A 26,989-nucleotide genomic window follows, 5' to 3' on the forward strand; every position below is an offset into this window, starting at 1 on the left:
TTTGCACCTGCTCCTTCAAAGTTTGCTGCCTGAAATATCTCTGGTTTCTTTTTGTGGTATTATAAAAATTATGTTTATAAAATGTTCCCACTGCAGGTGGGATCCCCTGTGATTGTAATGCTCATTTGAGAGAGACAGACAAGGCATCTGCATAAATAGATGATGCTTTATATATATTGATAGCTTGGTACCCATGATTTGCTACGAAACTTTGTGATCGGGCTTGATAAATTGACAGTTAAAGCTTGAAAATTAAGGAGTAATTGAAAATAATAGGGCTTGATACATTTATATAGAATGCATAACTCCTTAGCAACAGAGCATATTAATATAAGGCAAGTGGCAGTTGGAACACAGTTCTTTTCAGGTAGGGAGGGGGAGATGAATGTCTAAACTCCCAGCCTGCAGGCCGGATGAGTCATGTGCTGTCCATGCCCGGTATAGTGAAAGGGCAGGATCAGAGCATGTTAATAGAAGACAACTGGTAGTTGGAACAGGGTTCTTTTCAGGTGGGGAGGGGGAGTAGAACTCCTTAGCATCGGAGTGTGTTAAAATACTACTGATAATTATCTAAATCATTAAATCAGCCTCGACCCCAGGGAAGGGGGAGAGGAGTGTCTATTGTAGCCAGGGAGAGCCTTTGCCTACGTAGACTTGTTGCTCCAGAGATCGCGGGTTGTGAGTCCCTTCTGGTGAAGGTGGGCTTGTTACTCACGTACCTGCCTCCCAGCTGTGTGTCAACAGCCCTGCCTGTGCTGCTCGAAGGAGGTAGCCGGGCTGGTGGTAGGGTTCCCCAGACTTATTGTCTTGGGGGACTTTAACCTACCATTGCTCGGTGAAACCTCAGGGTTAGTGCAAGAGTTCATGGTCACCATGACAGCCATGGACCTGACTCAAGTAGCACAGGGTCCAACTCATGAGGGGGGGGGGCACTCACCCGACATGGTATTCCTCTCTGAGCAATTGAGTAATGGTCTGAGACTGAGAGGCTTAGAAGTGTTGCCTGTGTCATGGTCAGACCATTTTCTATTACGGCTTGACTTCCTGGCTCCAATCCTTCCCCGCAGGGAGGTAGAACTGACTAGGTGGTTCCGCCCCAGATGCCTGATGGATCCAGAGGGTTTTCAAAGGACGCTTGGGATTATTCCAGATGCACTCATCCACAGTTCGGCAGTCTCTTGCCGTGCCCTGGAATAAGGCTGCGACGGAGGCTCTTGACCGGATTGCGCCGTTGCGACCGCTCTGTGGCACTAGACCCCGTAGAGCTCCATGGTTCAACGAGGAGCTCCGGGAGTTGAAACACCAGAAGAGGCATCCAGAGAAGGGATGGAGGAAAAGTAAGTCCAAATGCGACCGAACATTTGTAAGAGCTCATATTAAGACTTACAAAGTGGCGCTCAAGGCGGCAAGATGTCCTGGTGCTTCTTGACCTCTCAGCGGCTTTCGATACCATTGACCATGGTATCCTTCTGTGCCGGCTGGACGGGTTGGGGGTGGGAGGCACTGTCCTTCAGTGGTTCTCCTACCTCTCCGGTCGGTCGCAGTCAATGTTAGTGGGGGGTCAGAGGTCGACCTCTAGGTCTCTCCCTTGTGGGGTGCCTCGGGTCGGTCCTCTCCCCCCTACTATTTAATATCTACATGAAACCGCTGGCTGAGATCATCCAAGGGCATGGGGTGAGGTATCATCAGTACACTGATGATACCCAGTTGTACATCTCCACCCCATGTCCAGTCAACGAAGCATTGGAAGTGATGTGCCGGTGCCTGGAGGCTGTTAGGGTCTGGATGGGTGTCAACAGACTCAAACTCAACCCTGATAAGACGGAGTGGCAGTGGGTTTTGCCTCCCAAGGACAATTCCATCTGTCCATCCATTACCGTGGGGGAGGGGAATTATTGACCCCCTCAGGAAGGGTCTGCAACTTGGGTGTCCTCCTCGATCCACAGCTTACATTAGAGAACCATCTTTCAACTGTGGCGAGGGGGGCGTTTGCCCAGGTTCGCCTGATGCACCAGTTGTGGCCCTACCTGGACTGGGAGTCACTGCTCACAGTCACTCATGCCCTCATCACCTCGAGGTTTGACTACTGTAATGTTCTCTACATGGGGCTACCTTTGAAAAGTGTTCGGAAACCTCAGATTGTGCAGAATGCAACTGTGAGAGCAATCATGGGCTTCCCTAAGTATGCCCATGTTACACCAACACTCCGCAGTCTGCATTGGTTGCCTATCAGTTTCCGGTCATAATTCAAAGTGTTGGCCTTTCGTAAACTCCTTAAAACCCATAAAGCCCTTCATGGCATCGGACCAGAATATCTTCGGGACCGACTTCTGCCGCACGAATCCCAGCGACCAGTTAGGTCCCGCAGAGTTGGCCTTCTCCGGGTCCCATCGACAAACAATGTTGTCTGGCGAGACCCAGGGGAAGAGCCTTCTCTGTGGCAGCCCCGACCCTCTGGAACCATCTCCCCCCGGAGATTAGGATTGCCCCCACCCTCCTTGCCTTTCGTAAACTCCTTAAAACCCACCTCTGCCATTAGGCATGGGGGAATTGAGACATCTCCCCTAGGCCTATGTAGTTTATGCATGGTATGTTTGTGTGTACAGTATGTCTTGCTTTTTAAACAAGGGGTTTTTAGATATTTTTAAATATTAGATTTGTTGTACATTGTTTTTATTATTGCTGTGAGCCACCCCGATTCTACGGAGAGGGGCGGCCTAAATAAATAAATAAATAAATACTAACGATCTGATGGTCATTTAAAAAAAAAACCCTCTTAACGAGCAACTAGAAGCCAAGAGGAACGTAGGTGCCAAGTTTCAAGTTTGTGGGCTTTACAGTTCTGGAGATTTGGTGATGAGTGAGTTGTACTTGGCAGACAGAGAGAGAGAGATGGCAAAAAACGAAAACTTTTCTCATAAGAGTTTTCTTCTCTCTGGGGGGTTGGGAAAAAAAATCTCATGTAGGTGAAGGATCGAGGTCCGGAAGCCACACGACGTTTCTTTAACTGGTTTTACTGGAGCATCAATTTGGGAGCCATCGTGTCCCTGGGCGGCATTGCTTACATCCAGCAGAACCTCAGTTTTGCCATTGGCTACATCATCCCCACCGTCTGCATTGGGGTCTCCTTTGTGGTCTTCCTATGTGGCCAAAGCGTGTTCATCACAAAGCCACCAGATGGCAGCGCCTTCACTGATATGTTCAGAATCCTGGCTTATTCTTGCTGTAACCAAAAACAGCCAGAGCGGTTTTCTGACACAAGGTAGGTATAAAGTGAGGGCCTGGGGAGTGGGCAGGGACTTGTGCCTTTCTCCCAGGAGGCTGGACCTGAAGAAGCTCGGTTGGTGTAAAAACAGGGGTCTTGGATGTGCATGAAGTTTGTGTTGCTTTGGATCTACCGGGGGTGGGGGCTGTTAAACCAGCTTTGTGGGATCTTGAAAGTGACTAGTACCTAAACAGGCATTTTTGCCAGCTCTCTCATTTCCCTTTGTGAGTGTCTGTAGTTTTGGAAGGCCTCCAAAGCTGCACTTTGAAATCAAGATTAGGCAGTTACTATACAATACGGCACCCCCTTTCCTCTTTCCTTTCTTTTTCCCTTTCTCTTTCTCTCCCTTCTCCCCTTCCTTTCCACTTTTCTTTTCCCCCCTCCCTCCTTCTTTCTTCTCCCTCCCTCCCTTCCTTCCCCCTTCTCCTTCCATCTCCTTTCTCCCTCCCACCCTCCTTCCCTCTTTCTCCCTTCCCTTTCTTCCCTCCATCCATTTTTCTCCTTCCTTCCTTCCTTCCCCCTTTCCATCTCCTTTCTCCCTCCCACCCTTCTTCCCTCTTTCTCCCTTCTCTTCCCTTTCCTCCCTCCATCCATTTTTCTCCTTCCTTCCTTCCTTCCTTCACCCTTTCCATCTCCTTTCTCCCTCCCACCCTTCTTCCCTCTTTCTCTGTTCTCTTCCATTCCGTCCCTCCCTTCCTTTTTCCTCCTCCTGCCCTCCCTCCCTTTCTCCTTCTCTCTTTCTCCCTCCCTTCCCCTTCCACCTTCTTTCTCCCTCCCTCCCCTTCCCTCCCTCCTTTTCTCTCTTCCTTTCTACCTCAGCCTATCCCATCACATGCAGAGCATTTCAGAAACTTCATGCAAACCTTTGACACTTTGCAGAGAAAAAAACCTACCATGAATCTGAAAGAATTTCAAATTTTAGATTTGCACCCTAACCAAAAGGCAGTATTAAATCTATACTGCTCAAAAAAATAAAGGGAACACTCAAAGAACACATCCTAGATCTGAATGAATGAAATATTCTCATTGAATACTTTGTTCTGTACAAAGTTGAATTTGCTGATAACAAAATGAAATTTATGGTCAATCAGTGTTGCTTCCTAAGTGGACAGTTTGATTTCACAGAAGTTTGATTTACTTGGAGTTCTATTGTGTTGTTTATTATTTTTTAAGCAGTGTTGTATGCCCCCATCCCACCCCTTATTTCAGTTAACTTTGGCACCCCTGAATATTTGGCACCAACCACGTATTGTTGTTGTTTTTTAAAGCCCAGCTCCAAAGTCTTTGGATGATGCAGCTGAGAAAGAACCACGGAATAAATTTTCGTTTTCTTTTCAACGCAGCACCCAAGGGGTCCTTCACCGGTCTCAGCCTCCCAAGGAAAGCTTTTTGGAGGCGGCCAAAGCCTCCCACGGGGGCCCTTTCCGAGAAGACAAAGTGGAAGATGTCAAATCCTTGGTCAAAATTATCCCCGTCTTTTTGGCTCTCATCCCATACTGGACAGTCTACTTTCAGGTGAGTGGATGAACCGTGGTTCCATATGGATGATTTTTCTATCAGAGTTTGTTGTAGAAATCACATTCAGAAAGCTCACATGAATAACTGATTCAGATGGATTCATTAACTTCTCTTATACACACGTGAAATAAATATGGACTACCAATGGCAGATTCTCCAACATAGTAGTAGTTATAAGCAAAAAAATCAACAACCACCAAAAAACAAAACACCAGCAGAGGAGAGAACAGCCAAGATTAGTTTCAGTTTCAATTCAGCAGACAGACTAGTCTAGGGCTCTCCAACCTCGGCACTGGCTGGCTGAGGAGCTCTGGGAGTTGAAGTCCACAAGTCTTAAAGTTGCTGAAGTTGAAGAGCCCTGGACTAGACCAGATTTATTTGCTAAGCCATGCCCAGGCTCCTTGCTGCCTCCAGGAAACACTGTTTCAGTTTCCAAACAGTCCCCACCAGCCGACTCACTTGCTATGTCTATTCATTGGCTGACTTTGTTACCATGTCTCCATTCCAGTTCATGTCATTTTCTGGGCACAAAGCAGTAGGTGGGTGCAGCAAATTAGACATTAGCCTGATCCGAATTTCGTCACTTTCAAAATAAGATCAAGTTCCTAGTCCTGAGAAAAAGCACTGAGAAAGAAAAGTTTCAGAATGTGTCTGAGCAAAGCCACAGGCATAAAGGGGACTTTTTCTTGTCCATAACTGCTGAGTTGTGTTATTATTATTGTTGTTGTTGCTGTTGCTGTTGTTATTGTCATTTTGTTGTTATTGTTATTATTGCTATTATTGTTATTATTCACAGAAACTGAGTTAACCAGGTGATTGATCTAATTGACTATGATCAATACTGGGGCAGTACTAGGAATCTTGGTCTAAATTTGAGTGCCATAAAATGGTCTTTAATTGAGATTATACAGCTACAAAATCAGAGTTGTGTTGTGTTCTCTAAATTGAGATAAAATAACAGGCAGATGGGCATCTAGACACTCTTAATGAATAAATAATTGGGGAACTAAACCGTTGCTTTCTCAGAAGTCAACAGATTGTCCCAAACGATGGAAGAAACACGTTAGGATGAGTTGAGCTATGGTGGTGCAGTGGTTGCTGGGCAGAACTGCAGACTACTTCTGCTGACTGCCAGCTGCTTGGATCTCACCAGGCTCAAGGGTGACTCAGCCTTCCATCCTTCTGCGGTTGGTAAAATGAGGACGCAGATTGTTGGGGGCAAGAGGCTGTGAAGCAGTATGCAAGTGCTATTGCTATTCTTCCATCTTTCCTTCCTTCCTTCCTTCCTTCCTTCCTTCCTTCCTTCCTTCCTTCCTTCCTTCCTTCCTTCCTTCCTTCCTTCCTATCCATCCATCCATGGGTCCATTTGAACGGGTCCAAAGACGGGCTACAATAATGGTGGAAGGTCTTAAGCGTAAAATTTATCAGGAAAGACTTAATGAACTCAATCTGTAGAGTCTGGAGGACAGAAGGGAAAGGAGGGACATGATCGAAATATTTAAATATATTAAAGGGTTAAATAAGGTTCAGGAGAGAAGTATTTTTAATAGGAAAGTGAACACAAGAACAAGGGGGCGCAATCTGAGGTTAGTTGGGGGAAAGATCAGAAGTAATGTGAGAAAATATTATTTTACTGAAAGAGTAGTAGATGCTTGGAACAAACTTCCAGCAGACGTGGTTGGTCAATCCACAGTAACTGAATTTAAACATGCCTGGGATAAACATATATCTACCCTAAATAAAATACAAGAAATAGTATAATGGCAAACTAGATGGATCATGAGGTCTTTTTTTGCTGTCAATCTTCTGTTTCTATGTTTCTATGGTGCACAGTGGTTAGAATGCAGTTTTGCAGGCTAACTTCGCCCACAGGCAGACGTTCAATTCCAATGAGCTCAAGGTAAACTTGGCCTACCATCCTTCCAAGGTAGGTAAACTGAGGACCAAGATTATTGGGGGCAAGAGGCTGACACTGTAAACTGCTCAAAGAGGGCTGCAAAAGCACTGTGAAGCGGTATATGTCTATATATATTGCTACTGCTGTAAGCTGACTTGTCAGTCTAAAGTGGGTCAGCTGCTTCTAAGCCACTGACAAAGGAGGGTTGATCCTTCTGGGTTTTCTAAAGAACATGGTTGAGCAATAAATCCTTTTGACTTCTTAGATGCAGACCACCTACGTCCTCCAGAGCCTCCACCTGAGAATTCCACAGTTCTCCAACAGCATCTCAAACGGCACCACGAACGCCCACACGGTGAGCCACAAAGTGAAAACAAGGTGGGAGGGACCTTGAAGGTCTTCTAGCCCAACCCTCTGCTCAAGCAGGAGACCTTAGACCAGGGGTCCCCAAAGGGCATGACAAGAAGGCAGGGCTCGAGGCTCGTTATCCAACCTAGAATTTGTTCTGTCTGGGTTCCCCCAGACCTCAACACCAACTGGAAAAAACAGCCAGACACTCTGGTAAAAGCAAAAGTATTTTATAACTGGAAAAATAAACACAGAGAACAATCTGTTCTTCCTAACAGACAGACTATAAGAATTTACAGCAGAGTCCTGATGTCCAAACAATACAGCAAGCTTCTTGCTGGCACACCCACCACTGTAGAGCATAAGACCCCCACCTTTTTCTCCCAAGGTTTCAGTACTCCAAGTCACAAACCAGGATTCCAAGACGCCAAAGTTCACAGCCAGGTCCCAAGACTCCCAAAGATAATACTCCACAAGCCAGGAAGGGTGGGTCTGCCTTTTATCCTTTCCAGAGAGCACCAAACCCAAACCCAGCTGTTGCCTCTTTAATGCTGAAAGTACCTCATTAATTGTTCCCTTCTCTGTGTAGCTCTTCTCTGTCGCAGATCTATTATGGCTTGTGCATTTTCCTCTAAGGAATCCAGGCTGCTTGCTGGGGAGAGCTCCCTCTGGGGGGACTCTGGCTGTTCCCCCTCTTCCTCTGCCTGCGATTCCACCTCCTCGTCTGCCTGCCCCTCCTGTTCCTCATCCTCCCCCTCTGAGCCAGAAACCGACAGAAGATCAGCCGTTCCTGGAGGGGCCCCAGACGGAACCACAACACCATCCCCCCGCGGAAGGCCCCTCCCCACCTGCCAGCGGAGAGGACGTGGTTTCTGAGGGAACTGGGGGTGAAAATCCCGAATAAGGTCGGGAGCGTCCAACAACGCCGCTTCCACCCAGGAGCAATCATCAGGGTCCCCCTCCACCCATTGCACCTTGTACTGGAAGCAACCGTCCACCCAACGGGAATCCAAAATGTCATGTACCATAGCTTCAGGAAGGTGGTCACGAACACACGGGGCAGGAAACACGGGAACATTGGGACGGAGCGGACAATCGGGAGGGACAGGGACTAACAGCGAACGGTGAAACACAGGGTGAACCCGCAAGTTGGCCGGCAGGGTGAGCCGGTAGGCCACCGGATTGATCACCCGCTCAACGGGAAAAGGACCCAGGAACCGGGGATCTAATTTGTATCGGGGTAATTCAGAGGCTATGTATTTTGTGGACAGCCACACCTGATCCCCCACCACCAAGGGGGGCACATCCCGTCTGGAGCGGTCAGCCACCCTCTTGTAGTCCTCCTTGGCTTTATTTAGGTACCTCTTCACCGTTTCGTGGACCGCCTGCAGCTCCGAGAGAAAGTCCTCAGCAGCAGGCACCGGGGAATCTAGGAGGGTCAAGGGAAAGAAGCGAGGGTGGAAGCCATAATTGGCGAAAAAGGGTGTGAGCCGGGTCGATGAGTGGCGGGAGTTGTTGAAAGCGAACTCCGCTACAGGGAGGAACCTGGACCAATCAGTCTGGCGATCCGCCACGACACACCTCAGGTATTGTTCCAGTATCCCTATGACCTTTTCTGTGCCTCCATCGGTCTGGGGGTGCTGCGTCGATGCGAGGCACACAGACACGTTCAGAGCCGACATCAATTCCTGCCAGAACCGGGCTGTGAATTGTGTTCCCCTGTCGGAAACCACCCGATCCGGAAGCCCATGTAACCTAAACACGTGGCTGATAAACATTTGGGCCGTGAGTTGAGCAGTGGGCACCCTAGTGCAAGGGACAAAATGAACCATCTTGGTGAGCATGTCCATCACCACCATGACTACCGTGAAGCGAGCTGAAGAAGGCAAATGGGTTACAAAGTCAATGGACACGGCACCCCAGGGTCTCTCCGGCGTGGGCAAAGGTTGCAGTAATCCTGGTGGGGCTCCAGTCACCCCCTTGGCCGTACGACACCGGATACAGGTGGCCACATAGGAACGCACATCATCTTGGATGCGTGGCCACCAGAATGTCCGAGTGACCAGCTCCAATGTTTTGAACAGGCCAAAATGCCCCGCCACTGGACAGTCATGACACTGGGTCATAATCAACCCCCTCACTGGGCCAGCGGGAACATACAGCTGCCCCCGGTACCGAAGCAGACCGTCTTGAAATGTCCAGGGGGAATTGGGTGTTAACTCCCGCACTCTCTGCGCTACAAACCCATCCTCCCGCTGCGCCTCCCGTAAACGGCGATGCAAGTCCACTGGGTCCTGAGTGGCAGCCAAAGCTGCAGGGGGTAGAACCGTCTGCAGAGGAGCCGGCTCCTTCGGGTGCGTGTACTCCGGCTTGCGCGACAAAGCGTCCGCTCGAGGGTTCTGGGCGCTGGGCGTGTACCTGATGCGGAAATCGAACCGCGCGAAAAAGAAGGACCAACGGATCTGTCTCTGGTTTAATTTCCGCGCCGTCTGCAGGTACTCGAGGTTCCGGTGATCCGTCCGTATTTCAATCTGGTGACGGGCCCCCTCCAGATAATGCCGCCAGTGCTCAAAGGCGACCTTCACCGCTAAGAGTTCCTTCTCCCAAATCGTATAATTCCTTTCTGAGGGAGACAATTTGCGGGAAAAGTAAGCACACGGGAACAGGATGTCACCGGGACGATGGGCTTGAAGGAGCACTGCGCCAACCGCTACATCCGAGGCGTCTGTCTCTAACACAAATGGCCGAGCGGGATCAGGATGGCGCAGAAGCGGTTCCGCCATGAACGCCACTTTCAGGGCCTCAAAAGCCCGCTGTTCCGCCTCCCCCCAACCAAACGGGACTTGTTTTTGTAACAACCGAGTCAAGGGCGTGGTTAACTTGGCATATCCCGGAACAAAAGCCCGATAATAGTTTGCAAACCCCAAAAGACGTTGTACGTCTTTCACCCGTCGTGGAGGTTGCCAAGACTGAAGTGCAGCCACTTTGCCCGGGTCCATGGAAATGCCACCTGGAGACAAAATGTGCCCAAGGAATTCGACGGTAGTCTGGAAGAATTGGCACTTCTCCAGCTTGGCATACAACTGCTGCTCCCGCAACCGGAGCAGGACCTGGCGCAAATGGTCCAAATGCATGGCATGGTTCGGGGAATACACTAAAATGTCATCAAGGTAAATCACCACGAACTGATCCAACATGTCCCGGAACACGTCGTTCATCAGATGTTGAAACACGGCCGGGGCGTTGGTGAGGCCAAATGGCATCACTGTGTATTCAAAGTGGCCGTAACGCGTGCCGAACGCTGTCTTCCACTCATCCCCGGCCCGCATCCGGACCAAATTGTACGCACTGCGCAAATCAATTTTGGTGAACACCTTTGCCGTCCGCAACCGGTCCATGAGTTCAGGGATCAAGGGCAAGGGGTACCTATTATGCACCGTGATGGCGTTCAGGCGCCGATAGTCACAACAGAGGCGAAGATCACCCGTTTTCTTCTTCACGAACAAAACAGGGGCAGACAAAGGGGACTTGGATGGCCGAATAAATCCCTTGGCCAAATTCTTCTCCACAAACTCCTTGAGAGCCACAAGCTCCGGCTCGGACATGGAGTACAAACGACCAGCCGGGAGCTTGGCGTCAGGGAGCAGGTCGATGGCACAGTCATACGTCCGATGCGGTGGTAGCCGATCCGCCTCTTTCTCATTGAACACATCGGCGAACTCCTCGAGGCAACGGGGTAACTGGATCGCGGGAACTACTGGGCCGTGGGCTGCGCACACATGTCGGTGATGGTCCACGCACTGCAAACTGGAGAATGTGACCAGGTTCTGGGACCACACCACATGCGGGTCATGTGCGCGCAGCCAAGACAACCCCAACACGAGGGGAAAATGAAGCCCCTTGGTAACATAAAACTGTAGGGCCTCCTCATGAGTTCCGATGCACATCCGCACCGGCAGGGTCTGGAAACGGATGGGACCAGCCAGCAAGACCCGCCCATCAATGGTCTCCACAGTTAATGGCGGGGTGACAGGACAAAGGGGCAAGGAATGACGTTGAGCAAAGGCTTCGTCCAAGAAATTCGTTGTCGCCCCCGAATCCACGAGGGCCAACGCTGGATATGTCCGAGTCCGTTGCGCGATATGCAGAGTCACCGCAAGCGTCAGGTGTCGAAACGGTCCGGAGTCAGGAGTCGTGGAGTCAGAAGAAAGTGGGATCCCCGCCCGACCTAGTGTTGCCACCAAGCCGAGCCCCCCTCGTTTCCCGATCGTTCAGGCGACGGAGGACATCCAGACAAAGGCCCCGCCATCGGAGAGTTCATGACAGAGACGGGGACACAAGGGGTTGTCTCCTGGAACTGCACAGGGGACGCCATGGGAAGCACGGGAGAACTGGAGGGTACGGGAACGACGGCAGCCACCGTGCTCCGCCTCTTGTGGGGACAAACGACAGCAAAATGTCCCGGGGCCCCGCAATAGAAGCACAACCCAGCTGCCCGCCGACGCCCTCGTTCCTCCGGGGTCTGTCGGGGTCGTGCGTAACTCACGTCCATCGGCTCCCCGGCGGCAACACGATCCATCAGGCGTGGAGGAAGCGCTGGTGAAAAACGTCGGGGCGCAGGAACCGGAGCCGGGGTGCCTACGGTCGACAACCCCCGCCGCGGAACAGGTGTCGACGGGACGCCTGACGCACGGGGGTTGGACCGTCCCGCTCGACGGACTTCCCTGGCCAACAGCCTGGCCTCTATTGCCAAGCAATGCCGCTCCAAAGCGTCCAACGTGCCGGGCATTACCTCATGCACCAGTTCATCCAACATAGTGTCTAATATTCCGTCCTGAAAGGCTTCGATCAGGGCAGCCTCATTCCACTGGACTTGCCCGGCCAGAGACCGAAAGTCAGCCATGTAGTCCGCCAGGGGGCGCGAACCCTGGCGTAGTTGCTTCAGCGCCCGCGTGGCTGTCTGCTCCTGCACCGGGTCCGCAAACTGGTGACGCAGCAGGTCACAGAAAGCATCGTAGTTCTGGAGTAGCGGGTCATCCCGGACCAGGTAAGGTGCCACCCACGACGCTGCAGGGCCAGCCAACAAACTGCACAGAAACGCCACCTTGTGGTCATCCCCTGGGAAGTGCATCATCTGGGCATTGATAAAAAGCTGCACCTGGCTCTGGAACGCAGAAAACAGCCGCCGGTCCCCCCAGAACTTTTCCGGCATCGCCACAAAACATTTCCTTCTGGGCAAAGGAACTGGAGGAGGTACTACAGGTGCCGCCTGGGGTGGGGCCGCCTGGGACAAAACCTCCACTTGGCGTTGTAATAGCAGGACTGTCTGGGTCAACTGAGCAATGTCCCCTCGCAACTCTGCAAAGACAGCTTGCATGTCAGCTGCAGAAACATCCATGGTGGCAGGCAAAAACAGGAAGCCGAAAAGCAAAAAATGTCCAACAAGGAACCAGCAGCAGAGAGCAAGAAAAAGAAACAACCAAACCATTCCTCCAAAATGAGCACCAGGTGCCTGGTGGTTGGTGGAGTATTATACTGTTCTGTCTGGGTTCCCCCAGACCTCAACACCAACTGGAAAAAACAGCCAGACACTCTGGTAAAAGCAAAAGTATTTTATAACTGGAAAAATAAACACAGAGAACAATCTGTTCTTCCTAACAGACAGACTATAAGAATTTACAGCAGAGTCCTGATGTCCAAACAATACAGCAAGCTTCTTGCTGGCACACCCACCACTGTAGAGCATAAGACCCCCACCTTTTTCTCCCAAGGTTTCAGTACTCCAAGTCACAAACCAGGATTCCAAGACGCCAAAGTTCACAGCCAGGTCCCAAGACTCCCAAGGATAATACTCCACAAGCCAGGAAGGGTGGGTCTGCCTTTTATCCTTTCCAGAGAGCACCACACCCAAACCCAGCTGTTGCCTCTTTAATGCTGAAAGTACCTCATTAATTGTTCCCTTCTCTGTGTAGCTCTTCTCTGTCGCAGATCTATTATGGCTTGTGCATTTTCCTCTAAGGAATCCAGGCTGCTTGCTGGGGAGAGCTCCCTCTGGGGGGACTCTGGCTGTTCCCCCTCTTCCTCTGCCTGCGATTCCACCTCCTCGTCTGCCTGCCCCTCCTGTTCCTCATCCTCCCCCTCTGAGCCAGAAACCGACAGAAGATCAGCCGTTCCCGGAGGGGCCCCAGACGGAACCACAACAGAATTAAGGTGAACATTCCTGATGAGAAAACAATAAATTGGTGGAGTGACCTCCCTCTAGAACTTGAGATACTCCAACACTAGAGGTTTTCATGAAGAGATTGGACAGCCGATGTCTGGAATGATATGGAGCAGTGATGGCGAACCTTTCTTTCCTGGAATGCCGAAAGAGCGTGCACTCCATTCGGATTCACCCAAGTGGTTCTGAAGCCATTGTGTCCAGAAGTCAGTACCCAAAACCGAAAGTCTTGTCAATGTCTCCAACTGTAAAGGCCTGATTGGATAGGTTGACCTATCCCAGGGATGGCGAACCTATGACAGGTGTGCCCACCAGTGCCCTATGGCAGCTCCAGTGTGCCAGCTGATTTCCGCCCTTTTGGCTGTTTTGGCCCTCCCCAGGGTTCAGGAAAGCCTCCTGAAGCCTGGAGATGGTGAAAAGCAGCCCAACCGAGCCTGTTGGGCCATTTTTTGCCACTCCCAGGCTTCAGAAAAGCCCGAGGAAGGTGAAAAACAGCCCAATGGGCCTACCGAAAGTCCAGAGACTTCAGTGAGCCTATGCGCATGCGTGATAGGGGCAGCGTGGGGGGGGGGGTGTTGCACATGTGTGTGGAGGGGAAGCCGCATGTGGGTGGGTGTGTTGCACATGTGTGTGGAGGGGCAGCTGCATGTGGGTGGGTGTGTTGCACATGTGTGTGGAGGGGCAGCGCGCATGCATGCCGCCCCAAGTCTACGGAGAGGGGCGGCATACAAATTTAATAAATAAATAAATAAATAATTAAATAAATGTAGGGGTGGGCATTAGATTATGGGCATGGAAACATGCACGCGCTATCGTGAGGTCGGGCGCATACCATCACTGACCTATCACATACCTCTGTCTTGCCCATTTTAGCATTCCTGGCGCATTTTATCCGGCATGAATATTTCATCATTAGAGTTTATCATTGTTTTCAGAGGGAAAAAATCCCCTCATTGGGGATCCTGGCCCGTTTTCCCATTTAAATTGGGACTTTTGACCCTTCCTCTCTTGAACTCTTTCGGTGATTACAGGGGAGGGAGTAACTTTCTGCAGGCGGCTAAGGGAATGTGGGCTTGACCTGGGTTAAACTCTTGCACTGTGGAAATTTTAATGAAGAGCAGGGCATCCGCGGAAGGTCTAAGACAACCGAGAGAGGACGAGTGCCGAGCCCGGCTCTGTGCTTATGTAAATAACTGTTTTAGGAACAATTTTTGCTGTGCAGATCATGTGGCTGATATTTTAACCTATGGAATTGTCATTCTTCTGCGCTTGTGGGTTGATGAAGACAGATCCTTAATAACTTTACAGTTTCTGCATGTCAGAAAGAAGTGGGGGGTGGGGATTTTCTCTGCTGACAGGCTTTTGTTTTTAGCTTCTGGGAAGTTGGCTGGCTGGCACCAAGGATTTAGCAGATGTTCTCCAAAGCCAGAAAGCTATAGGGATAAATGCAAAATAGAACGATTTTGCTTCCAGATGTTGTAGGTGCTCCAACACTGACAGTTTTTCAGAAAAGAATGGGCAAGCATTTTGTCTGAAATGGCATAAGGTTTCCTGCCTGTGCTGGGGGTTGGACAAGAAGACCTCAAAGGTCCCTTCCAAGTCGGCTATTCTGTTATTCTGTAAATAGAGCCACAGTGGCACAGTGGCTAGAAAGTAGTACTGCAAGCTACTTCTGATTGCCAGCTGTGAAGCAGTATGAAAGTGCCATTGCTATTCCTCCTTCTTTCCTTCCCTACCTCCGTCCCTCCTTTCCCCAGTTGACTCATCCTTCCATCCTTCCGAGGTGCATAAAACAAGGACCCAGATTGTTGGGGGCAAGAGGCTGATTCTGAAAACCACTTAGAAGGGGCTGTCAAGCACTGTGAAGTGGTAATATTATTGCCAGTGCTATTTTCCTTCCTTCCTTTCCCTCCTCTAACCCTGTGGTGTTGCTATAGGAGGTTCTGCTCTCTCACACACATCGATCATTGCTGACATAGGGTTGAAGTCCCTCCCTGAGCCACAGGGTGGCTACCTGCACAAAACAGACGTCCCAATTGAGAACTAGAGGGCTGAATTGGGGTTATTGTCTTCCTTTCTGTCTGCCCACCACAGTTCTAAACAGATCTTAACAGATTACCAGAGTTGGAAAGGACCTTTTAGGTCATCTGGTCCAAGCACCAAGACCCTGCACCATTTCTGACAGATGCCAGTCCAGTCTCCTCTTGAAAGCCTCCAGTGATGAAGCTCCCACAACTTCTGAAGGCAACTTCTGTTCCATGGGTTGATTGTTCTGACTGTCAGGAAATTTCTCCTTATTTCCAGGTTGAATCTCTCCTGGGTCAGTTTCCATCCATTATTATTTCTTGTCTGGCCTTCAGGGGCTTTGGAAAATAGCTTGACCCCCTTTTGAGTGGCAACACCTCAAAATTGGAAGACAGCTCTCATGTTTCCCTTGGTCCTTCTCTTCCCTAGACTAGCCATGCCCAATTCCTTTAACTTATCATATGTTTTAGTCTCCAGTCCCCTAATCCTCTGTTGTTCTTCTCTGCACTCTTTCTACAGTCTCAACCTCTTTTTTATAGTGTGGGAAACTGTTTCATATATTTTATAGTTCCCCGCGGCTTGGCTGACCATGTTTGATGCTGTCCTCATCCTCATCCTCATCCCCCTCAAAGACAAAGTGGTGGACCCCATCTTGAAGAAGAAGGGGCTCCTTCCGTCCTCGCTGAAGAGAATCGCCTTTGGGATGTTCTTCGTCATGTGCTCTGCGTTTGCTGCAGGTGAGGCACAGGATTTTGGGTTATGGATGTTAAGAGCTACCTCATCGTGCCCAGAGAGAGAAAGATGAACCTTAACCGAGGTGGGATTCTGGGAAGTACAGTGGTACCTCAAGATACGAACCCCTCGTCTTACGAACAACCCGAGATACGAACCCGGGGTTCAGAAAAATTTTGCCTCTTCTTACGAACTTTTTTCGTCTTACGAACGCCAAACCCGAACTTCCGGGTTTGGCGTTCGGGAGGCTGCTGGGAAGCCCCCTGGCTGTTTTAAAAGGTGACAGCCGGGCGGCGGGGCTTCCCAGCGGCCTCCCGAACGCCGAACAGGGAAGTTTGGGTTTGGCGTTCGTAAGACAAAAAAAGTTTGTATTCCCCCTGCCCCCACCCCTTTGCCGTCCCTGAGCGCTGTGAATTAAAGTTGCCTGCAAGGATCCCGAGTCTTCCGTTGTCTTCTCCCACCCCCCACCCCTTTGCCGTGCCTGAGCTGTGTGAATTAAAGTTGCCTGTAAGGATCCCGAGTCTTCCGTTGTCTTCTCCCACCCCCCACCCCTTTGCCGTGCCTGAGCTGTGTGAATTAAAGTTGCCTGCAAGGATCCCGAGTCTTCCGTTGTCTTCTCCCACCCCCCACCCCTTTGCCGTGCCTGAGCTGTGTGAATTAAAGTTGCCTGCAAGGATCCCGAGTCTTCCGTTGTCTTCTCCCACCCCCCACCCCTTTGCCGTGCCTGAGCTGTGTGAATTAAAGTTGCCTGTAAGGATCCCGACTCGGAAGACTCGGGATCCTTACAGGCAACTTTAATTCACACAGCTCAGGCACGGCAAAGGGGTGGGGGGTGGGAGAAGACAACGGAAGACTCGGGATCCTTGCAGGCAACTTTAATTCACACAGCCCAGGCACGGCAAAGGGGTGGGGGGGTGAGAGAAGATAACGGAAGACTCGGGATCCTTGCAGACAACTTTAATTCACACAGCTCAGGCACGGCAAAGGGGTGGGGGGTGGGAGAAGACAACGGAAGACTCGGGATCCTTGCAGGCAACTTTAATTCACACAGCTCAGACACGGCAAAGGGGTGGGGGGTGGGAGAAGACAACGGAAGACTCGGGATCCTTGCAGGCAACTTTAATTCACACAGCCCAGGCACGGCAAAGGGGTGGGGGGTGAGAGAAGATAACGGAAGACTCGGGATCCTTGCAGGCAACTTTAATTCACACAGCTCAGGCACGGCAAAGGGGTGGGGGGTGGGAGAAGACAACGGAAGACTCGGGATCCTTGCAGGCAACTTTAATTCACACAGCTCAGGCACGGCAAAGGGGTGGGGGGTGAGAGAAGATAACGGAAGACTCGGGATCCTTGCCGGCAACTTTAATTCACACAGGTCAGGCACGGCAAAGGGGTGGGGGGTGGGAGAAGATAACGGAAGACTCGGGATCCTTACAGGCAACTTTAATTCACACAGCTCAGGCACGGCAAAGGGGTGGGGGGTGGGAGAAGACAACGGAAGACTCGGGATCCTTACAGGCAACTTTAATTCACACAGCCCAGGCACGGCAAAGGGGTGGGGGGTGAGAGAAGATAACGGAAGACTCGGGATCCTTGCAGGCAACTTTAGTTCCCACAGCCCAGGCACGGCAAAGGGGTGGGGGGTGAGAGAAGATAACGGAAGACTCGGGATCCTTGCAGGCAACTTTAGTTCACACAGCCCAGGCACGGCAAAGGGGTGGGGGGTGAGAGAAGATAACGGAAGACTCGGGATCCTTGCAGGCAACTTTAATTCACACAGCCCAGGCACGGCAAAGGGGTGGGGGGTGGGAGAAGATAACGGAAGACTCGGGATCCTTGCAGGCAACTTTAATTCACACAGCCCAGGCACGGCAAAGGGGTGGGGGGTGGGAGAAGACAACGGAAGACTCGGGATCCTTGCAGGCAACTTTAATTCACACAGCTCAGGCACGGCAAAGGGGTGGGGGGTGAGAGAAGATAACGGAAGACTCGGGATCCTTACAGGCAACTTTAATTCACACAGCTCAGGCACGGCAAAGGGGTGGGGGGTGGGAGAAGACAACGGAAGACTCGGGATCCTTGCAGGCAACTTTAATTCACACAGCTCAGGCACGGCAAAGGGGTGGGGGGTGGGAGAAGATAACGGAAGACTCGGGATCCTTACAGGCAACTTTAATTCACACAGCTCAGGCACGGCAAAGGGGCGGGGGGTGGGAGAAGACAACGGAAGACTCGGGATCCTTACAGGCAACTTTAATTCACACAGCTCAGGCACGGCAAAGGGGTGGGGGGTGGGAGAAGATAACGGAAGACTCGGGATCCTTACAGGCAACTTTAATTCACACAGCTCAGGCACGGCAAAGGGGTGGGGGGTGAGAGAAGATAACGGAAGACTCGGGATCCTTACAGGCAACTTTAATTCACACAGCTCAGGCACGGCAAAGGGGCGGGGGGTGGGAGAAGAGAACGGAAGACTCGGGACTCCTTTGGCGATGGCAGACCGGCTTCCGGGTTTCTAATTTCTGGGCTTGCACGCATTAATCGCTTTTCCATTGATTTGTATGGGAAACATTGTTTCATGTTACGAACTTTTCACCTTACGAACCTCCTCCTGGAACCAATTAAGTTCGTATCTTGAGGTACCACTGTATTCAGAATCGGAATTTATTGTCAGCGCTCCAAATAGCACCTGAGAAATAAATCAAGTCCCAGTCCAATTCTCTCAGAGCTCGATTTATTAACAGAACCATGTTGGTTATGCCGTAGGCATTCCGATTCTGAATACTTCCCAGAATTCCACCTGGGTTAAGGTTCATCTTACATCCCCACACCCACAAGTGCATCACGAGAGCCAGTCTGTGCGCAGGGCCTTATCAACTTTCTCTTCTCTTCAGTCGAGCCAGAACAAACGGTGGCCTTGGCTCAGAGAAAATAACCTTTGGTTGTGTCTAATAATTTCCCCACTGACTACTCACTGCCCCCCCTCCCCATGCTGTATTACTCTGGCAGGCCGAAATCTCTAACTCCACATGATGGCTTCAGCCTGACATATTTGCCTCTACCCAGAATCCAACTCACAGCCTCCTGATCGCGAAGCTAGAGCTCCACTTCACCACTCTTGGGGGATCCCTGTAAACGCTTGCAGAGTAACAAAAAAAAAAAAATTAAAAACCCCAAAGCCGAAAAAACCGATGGTGACCCCATGCACAGACAGTGAAGGGCCGTTTGTCTTACCTCCCATTGATGCGTCCTCCGAGGCCGTCATGGGTTCGCACACCCATCGGTGCAAGATTTGGCTCCTGCACATGCGCAGCAAGTGAAATTTTGTGAGGATGCTTGCACGGAAGCAGAAGCAAAAAATCGGCTATAATCAAAATTTCACTCACGTAAGCATCCTCATGCAACATTTCACTTGCTCTGCATGCACAGAAGCCAACTCTCATGTTGGGGGGGTGTCAGGGGCGTGCAGCTTTGCACGCATCCCAGAATTTCCTACCAGGATAGAACACCTGACCACACAGCCTGCTGCCCACCACAGGGCCAGCTTCTGTGCATACTCAAAAGGTGAAAAAAAACCTAACTTTTTTTTTTTAAAAAAAGATGGTGCTCATGGACCGGTGCCAACTGGCCGATCCGATTCAGTGATGTCATCCTGACATCACCAGTGGGTCACTACCAGTTCAGGCTAACTGATTCAAACCAGGAGGAGCCCATCCACTGGTTTGGATTATACTGGATTAAACTGGAGGACCATCAGGGCAAGCGGTGTGGGTAGACGCAACCATGCAATCAAAACTGCAATGCTTTGAACACTTGTGTGAGGTCAGGGACAACGTAGCCAAAATGCATAGTTGAATATCGAAGGGCTGTTTGCCGATTGAGAGTCATTTCCTGTGTGTTTTATTTTCTTCCAGGAATACTGGAGAGCGACCGACTGAGGAGAGTCAAGACCAAAACGATTGATCAGAAAATTGGGACGGCCATCTATCATGCAGCCGACATGTCCGTCTGGTGGCAGGTCCCTCAGTATATTCTGATCGGAATCAGCGAAATCTTAGCTAGCATTGCAGGTTGGTTTTTCATGTCATGCGCGTGTGTGAGACAAGAAAACAGGCACCCTTTAAGTTTTTTAAAAATTCCATCTATACAGTGTTCCCTTGACTTTCGCGGGGGATACGTTCCAAGACTGCCCGTGAAAGTCAAATTTCCGCGAAGTAGAGACACTCCCTTCCTTCCTCCCTCTCCCTTCTCCATTCCTGGTTTTATTTACCCCCAGAACCCGCAGGGGCAATGGGGCGGCAAGCTGGGGGCTTTGCTGCGCTCGTGGCGGCAGGCAGCAGTAAGGCTAGGCTTCAAGTGGAGCATACCAACGCTCCGAGAATTAAAGGGGAGGGATCGGGAGGCTGGGGCGGTAGCGGAGATTTTATTTAAAGAAGCAGGACAGTTGGGGTCGGGGGGGGGGAGGAGGAGAGTTAAAATGCACAGTGTTGTACATCGGGAGGCCCCAGAAAACCCTTGGTGTGCAAAAAACCCATGGAGTATTTTTTTAATAATATTTTTTGAAAAACCGTGGTATAGACTTTTCGCGAATGTCGGACCCGCGAAAGTCAAGGGCCAGAGATTGCAAATCTCTCTTTGCAATCTTTGGAGAATTTGATCAGATAATCCAGAGCCAGTTGGTTCGGTCCTGAACTATTGTTATTTTAAGATAGTTTTCATGGAATAACCAAAATTGGTGGCATTAATGTGTTTCTTCTAAGGCAAAGATGGGCAGTTAATTTCCCCAAGGGGCTACATAAGAAACTGGGACTGCTATTCGATAGGCTGAATTTAATTCTGCTCAATTGGGGGCATGGCATACACTTATTTATGATGAGGTTATCTAGTTAGGATAATGAAAATGCCAGCAAGAAAATAACCAAGCTCAGAGAGCATCAAGGATCGTATAGTCCTCCTCCTCCTTCTTCACTCCACATACCTCACTCCTTTGTAGCACTGATGATGTTCCCTAGTTTGGTCATGAAATGTCTGCCTGGAAACAACCAAGCTCATAGAACACTGAGGGCCTCTTCTTCATTTATGTATATTTGATTTCTAATTTCTGATTTATTTCACCCAGGTTAGATAGAGACAGCCAAATGGCTGGATTTGGTCTGGGGCCCATAAAAAGTTGTAAACACACTACTTAACAAACTATTTATTGGCCCAAACCAGGATTTAAATCAAGGGAAGCAGCCAGACAGTCTCTAGGCTCTTCTCGGTGGATTTTAAAGAAAATTCCTGGCTTGAGTGAACCAGGACGTTGTGGCCTCTTTCCTAGTGGTAGAACTATCTAAGCTCATCACCGGCGATTGATTTTTTCTCTCTCTCTTTCTGTTCCTCTCCTCCCCTTCAACTTTCCTGGTGTAACCTGCAAGCGGGAGGTGTGCGCATCGCCATAAAAATCTCATTTTCTGCTCCGTTTCACACACATTTTGGGTTCATTAGGGAAAAAAAGGCCGCCAGCCTCTCACTGTTTCGCAGAGCCCTCATTTTGCCTCCTCTTCTAATTAAATCATAGCCGTGTTCTCGCTGTGGGAGCCCAACCAATTCTGAACAGCTTGGTTTCTCCAGGGTCCTTTTTGCGGGTTTTTGCTAGCCCTGAATATAACTTGCTTCCAGGTTTACGGGGTTGTGTTGGGCATTTTTTGAATCTAGAAACCAATTATTGTAGAGTAGAAGCTGGGAGAAAGATGCTGGATCAAGGCCTAGTTCCAGCAATTCAGAGGGACATTTTAAGGCTCCAGGTTAGAAAGTGAAAGTCTGTGAGTTCTAGTTCTGTCTTAGGCACAAAAGCCGTCTGAGTGACTGGGCCAATCACCAGGAGATGGCAAGTTCTAGCTCTGCCATAGGCATGAAAACTAGCTGGGTGACTTTGGGCCAATCATCAGAAGATTGGGAGTTCTAGTCCCCCTTTAGGCATGAAGGCCAGCTGGGTGACTTTGGGCCGATCAATAAGTGACAGAGAGTTCTAGTCCCATTTTAGGTATAAATGCCAGCTAGGTGCCTTGGGCCAATGAACAGAAGACTGGGGATTGTGGTCCCATCTTAAGCATGAATGTCAGCTAGGTACCTTTGGCCAACGAACAGGAGACTGAGAATTATAATCCCATTTTAGGCATGAAAGTCAGCTGGGTGAGTTTGGGCTGACATTGGGAGTTCTAGTCCCTCTTTAGGCATGAAAGCCAGCTAGGTACCTTGGGCCAATGATCAGGAGACTGAGAGTTCTAGTCCCATCTTAGGGATGAAAGCCGGCTGAGTAATCACCAGGAGCCTGGGAGTTCTGGCATGAAAGGTGGCTGGGTGATTTTGGCCCATCACTATGACACTGAGAATTCTAGTTCCATGTTAGGCATGAAAAGTTGGGTGGGTGACTGGACTAGTCCCTCTCTCTCAGCACAACTCAGTACTGGTTATCGCCTATAAAGCCTCACATGTCCCAGCGACCGATTAGATAGCACAGAGTTGGCCTTCTCCAGGTCCCGTCAGCCAAGCAGTGCTGGCTGGCGGGACTGTGGGGAAGGGCCTTCTCTGTGGCAGCTCCGGTTGTCTGGCATCAGTTCCCGCCAGAGAGTCATAGAAACATAGCAGACTGACGGCAGAAAAAGACCTCATGGTCCATCTAGTCTGCCCTTATACTATTTCCTGTGTTTTATCTTAGGATGGATATATGTTTATCCCAGGCATGTTTAAATTCAGTTACTGTGGATTTACCAACCACGTCTGCTGGAAGTTTGTTCCAAGGATCTACTACTCTTTCAGTGAAATAATATTTCCTCACGTTGCTTTTGATCTTTCCCCCAACTAACTTCAGATTGTGTCCCCTTGTTCTTGTGCTCACTTTCCTATTAAAAACACTTCCCTCCTGAACCTTATTTAACCCTTTAACATATTTAAATGTTTCGATCATGTCCCCCCTTTTCCTTCTGTCCTCCAGATTATACAGATTGAGTTCATGAAGTCTTTCCTGATACGTTTTATGCTTAAGACCTTCCACCATTCTTGTAGCCCGTCTTTGGACCCGTTCAATTTTGTCAATATCTTTTTGTAGGTGAGGTCTCCAGAACTGAACACAGTATTTCAAATGTGGTCTCACCAGCGCTCTATATAAGGGGATCACAATCTCCCTCTTCCTGCTTGTTATACCTCTAGCTATGCAGCCAAGCATCCTACTTGCTTTTCCTACCACCCGACCACACTGCTCACCCATTTTGAGACTGTCAGAAATCATTACCCCTAAATCCTTCTCTTCTGAAGTTTTTGCTAACACAGAACTGCCAATGCAATACTCAGATTGAGGATTCCTTTTCCGCAAGTGCATTATTTTATATTTGGAAACATTAAACTGCAGTTTCCATTGCTTTGACCATTTATCTAGTAAAGCTAATTCATTTACCATATTACAGACCCCTCCAGGAATATCAACCCTATTGCAGCCGTTAGAGTCATCGGCAAATAGGCAAACCTTCCCTACCAAACCTTCCCCTGTGTCACTCTCGCAAACATATTAAAAAGAATAGGACCCAGAACAGACCCTTGTGGCACACCGCTTGTAACCTGTCTCTGGTCAGAATACTCACCATTAACAATAACTCTCTGATGTCTATGCTTCAGCCAGCTTGAAATCCACTGAACTATCCAGGGATTAAGTCCAATCTTCACTAATTTATCTATCAGCTCTTTATGTGGAACCGTATCAAAGGCTTTGCTGAAGTCCAGATAGGCAATATCCATGGCACCACCTTCATCCAACACCTTTGTGACATAGTCAAAGAAATCAATGAGATTAGTCTGACATGATTTGCCTTCAGTAAAACCATGCTGATTTGGGTCCAATAAGTTATTGTTTTTTAGGTGCTGATTTATCCTCTTTTTGAGTAGAGTCTCCATCATTTTAACTATAACTGATGTCAAGCTAACTGGCCTGTAGTTACCAGCTTCTTCTCTACTGCCCTTGTTGTGGATAGGCACAACACTGGCCATTCTCCAATCCTCAGGAACATCTCCTGTTAACAGGGATTGGTTAAACAAATCAGAGTAGCAATGACAGATCTGAGTTTTTTAAGAACTCTGGGGTGGATGCCACCTGGACCCATTGCCTTATTTATCTTTAATCGTTCAAGTTCTTCTAAGACATCTCTAAGATCACTGGAGCTGAATCCGTACAGCTGGAAGCAATGCTATATCCCTCTATAGTATTATTTTGTAAGGTGTCAGCGATCTCCTTATTCCCATCAATGCATGTATTATTCCCGGTACTAAGCTTCGTGATGCTGCAGTTTTTCTTCTTCCTATCACTAATATATCTGAAGAAGGTTTTATTCCCCTTCTTTACAGATTTGGCAATTTCTTCCTCTTTTGAGGCTTTAGCAGCATGTATTATCTGTTTCGCCTCCTTCTGTCTCATTTTATACACCTCTCTATCAGCTATACTTCCAGACTCTTTATACCTCCTATAGGCAGCCTTTTTTTCATTGACTATAGCCCTTACATCATTGCTAAACCATAGTGGTTTCTTCTTCCTTTTACCTTTAGTTATTTGCCTTACATACAGTCCTGTGGCTTTTAAGATGGCCTTTTTAAATACAGTCCACTGGGTGCTCGCTCCTGCCATTTTATCCCTTCCCTTTAATTCATTATTTAAAATATTCCCCCATTGCATTAAAATTTGTTTTTCTGAAATCCAATACTTTGGTTGCAGTATAGGATTGCTCACAATCAGTTTTTACATCAAACCACAAACATAGATGGTCACTGCAATCTAAATTTTCTCCCACCTTGGCCTCTGAAACCCAATTCCCATTCGTAAAAACTAAATCTAGAATATTCTCCCCTTTAGTTGGTGTCTTAACCAGTTGTGCCAGAGCTGCTCCTGTAAAGGCCTCTACTATATTCTTACTTTTGCATGTAAGGGCACTGGGGATATTCCAGTCAACATCAGGCATGTTGAAATCACCTATAACCACAATATTTCCCTTTGCTGCCATTTGGGTAATTTCATCCACCATCTTGTTGTCATATTCCTCAGATTGCCCTGGAGGCCTATAGATCACCCCAATGACAGAACAGTCTTTACTTTGCATGCAAATCCAGAGAGTCTCCAGATCTTTACACGTATTTTGAATTAGTGTTGTTTTTAGACTTTCTTTAACATAAATGGCTACTCCACCTCCCTTTCTCTCTATTCTTTCCTTCCTATACAGTGTATATACTGGTATGGATATTTCCCATTCATTAGAATCCTTAAACCATGTCTCAGTTATGGCAACCAGATCCAAATTATCTCTAGATATTATGGCCATTAACTCAAAGAGCTTGTTGCTCAAGCTTCGAGCATTCGTGCACATTACCCAAAGAACATTATTTTCATTATTAGTTTGCCCCTTATCATCAACAACTACATCTATTCTATTTACAGCTCCCTTTTCATAAGCTTCCAGAAACTGATTTATCCTCATTGGTCGGGGACAGAAATCATCCACATCAGTTACATCTCTGTCCCCTTTACCTAGTTTAAATGCCTGTCCAAAAAAGTTCTGAATTCCTCACCGAGCACCTGGGTACCTCTGTATGATGGATGCAAACCATCCCTCTTAAACAACTCCCTATTAGACCACCTACTGACATCATGACTTACATAGCCAAAACCTTCAGCTTTACACCACTGCCTTAACCACACATTAAACTCTCTGATACAAGTTGTTTTATCCTCCTGGCCACAAACTGGTAACACCTCTGAGAAAGTCACTGAGTCAGTTATTTTACCCAGCTCCACATAACACCCCCACTCTTCTCACCTTCCAAAAGGCTTTAAAAACATGGCTGTGCTGGCAGGCCTAGGGTCTTTGAGCAATAACACTGCTCCGGCGAGTAGCATGAATGGATGTTTAATATTGGGGTTTTAAATTTTGTATTTGGTTTTACTGTTGAATGCCGCCTTGAGTCCGTCAGGAGAGGGGCAGCTTATAAATCTAAACAAACAAATAAATGCTCACGTTTGTTGTTGTGGGGAAAATAGAAGGAGGGAAGTGTGCTGGATTTGTTCACCCCCTTGAGTTACTTGTAAAGATCAATGAGAGCCAGGTACAAATCAATAAACAAACACCTGATCTTCAAAAGGACTACCATATTTTTTGGAGTGTAAGACATACTGGGGTAGAAGATGGATCTTAGTTTTGGGAGAGGAAAATAGGGGAGAAAATCTGCCTACCAGGTATTCATCTGGCTAGCGTCCTTAGTCTGCTCAGCTTCAGCACATTATTTTATCCACTGGTTAGGGCTAAAAACAGCACCTTCTTCGGAGGGATTAGGAATGAAAACAAGCCTGCAAAGACTTAGGGGTGGAAAAAACTTCTTTGGAGGGAATAGGAATGAAAACAAGCCTGCAAAGACTTAGGGTTGGAAAAAAAACTTCAGAGGGAATAGGAATGAAAACAAGCCTGCAAAGTCTTAGGGTTGGAAAAAAAACTTGGAGGGAGTAGGAATGAAAACAAGCCTGCAAAGACTTAGGGTTGGAAAGAAAACCTTTTTCGGAGGGAGTAGCAATGAAAACTAGCCTGCAAAGGGCTTGAAAAAAATTCTTTGGAGGGAGTAGGAATGAAAAAAGCCTGCAAGCTGGGAAGAGTCGGAAAGATTGTTAGCAACTTGTTAGGTCTGGAGAAAAAAGCTTGGAATAAGCTACATTCAAAGTATAAGATGCACCCAAAATTTCAGCCTATTTTATGGGGGGAAAGGTGCGTCTTATATTCTGAAAATTACGGTAGTCCTTTTGAAGGTCAGGTGTGTGTTTATTTATTTAGGTATATCTCCCTACACCAGGAATGTGCGAGCTTTGAGTCTTGTGTATCTTCCTCTCTCTGTTGCTCCTTCTAAAATGTGAGCGGTACATGAGAACAATCACATGGCTGGTATTTAGGCTTCATTAAAATTCAGTACAACAGTTGCC

The 26,989-nt window shown here is 48.6% G+C and overlaps 1 protein-coding gene across 2 annotated transcripts in view; it reads left to right on the forward strand.

The window, feature by feature from the left end:
- SLC15A4 (solute carrier family 15 member 4) overlaps positions 1–26,989 on the forward strand; it is a 52,287-nt gene that overhangs the window by 11,043 nt on the left and 14,255 nt on the right. The window contains exons 2-6 of one of the 2 annotated variants that reach the window (XM_070762106.1): positions 2,967–3,262; positions 4,609–4,780; positions 6,946–7,035; positions 15,842–16,010; positions 19,920–20,075. In XM_070762106.1, the coding sequence (XP_070618207.1) occupies positions 2,967–3,262; positions 4,609–4,780; positions 6,946–7,035; positions 15,842–16,010; positions 19,920–20,075 (883 nt within the window). The remainder of the gene's footprint in view (positions 1–2,966; positions 3,263–4,608; positions 4,781–6,945; positions 7,036–15,841; positions 16,011–19,919; positions 20,076–26,989) is intronic. The other variant, XM_070762107.1, reaches the window with a different exon arrangement.

Source organism: Erythrolamprus reginae, chromosome 10, assembly GCF_031021105.1.
Source record: "Erythrolamprus reginae isolate rEryReg1 chromosome 10, rEryReg1.hap1, whole genome shotgun sequence".
Lineage (NCBI taxonomy): Eukaryota > Metazoa > Chordata > Lepidosauria > Squamata > Dipsadidae > Erythrolamprus > Erythrolamprus reginae.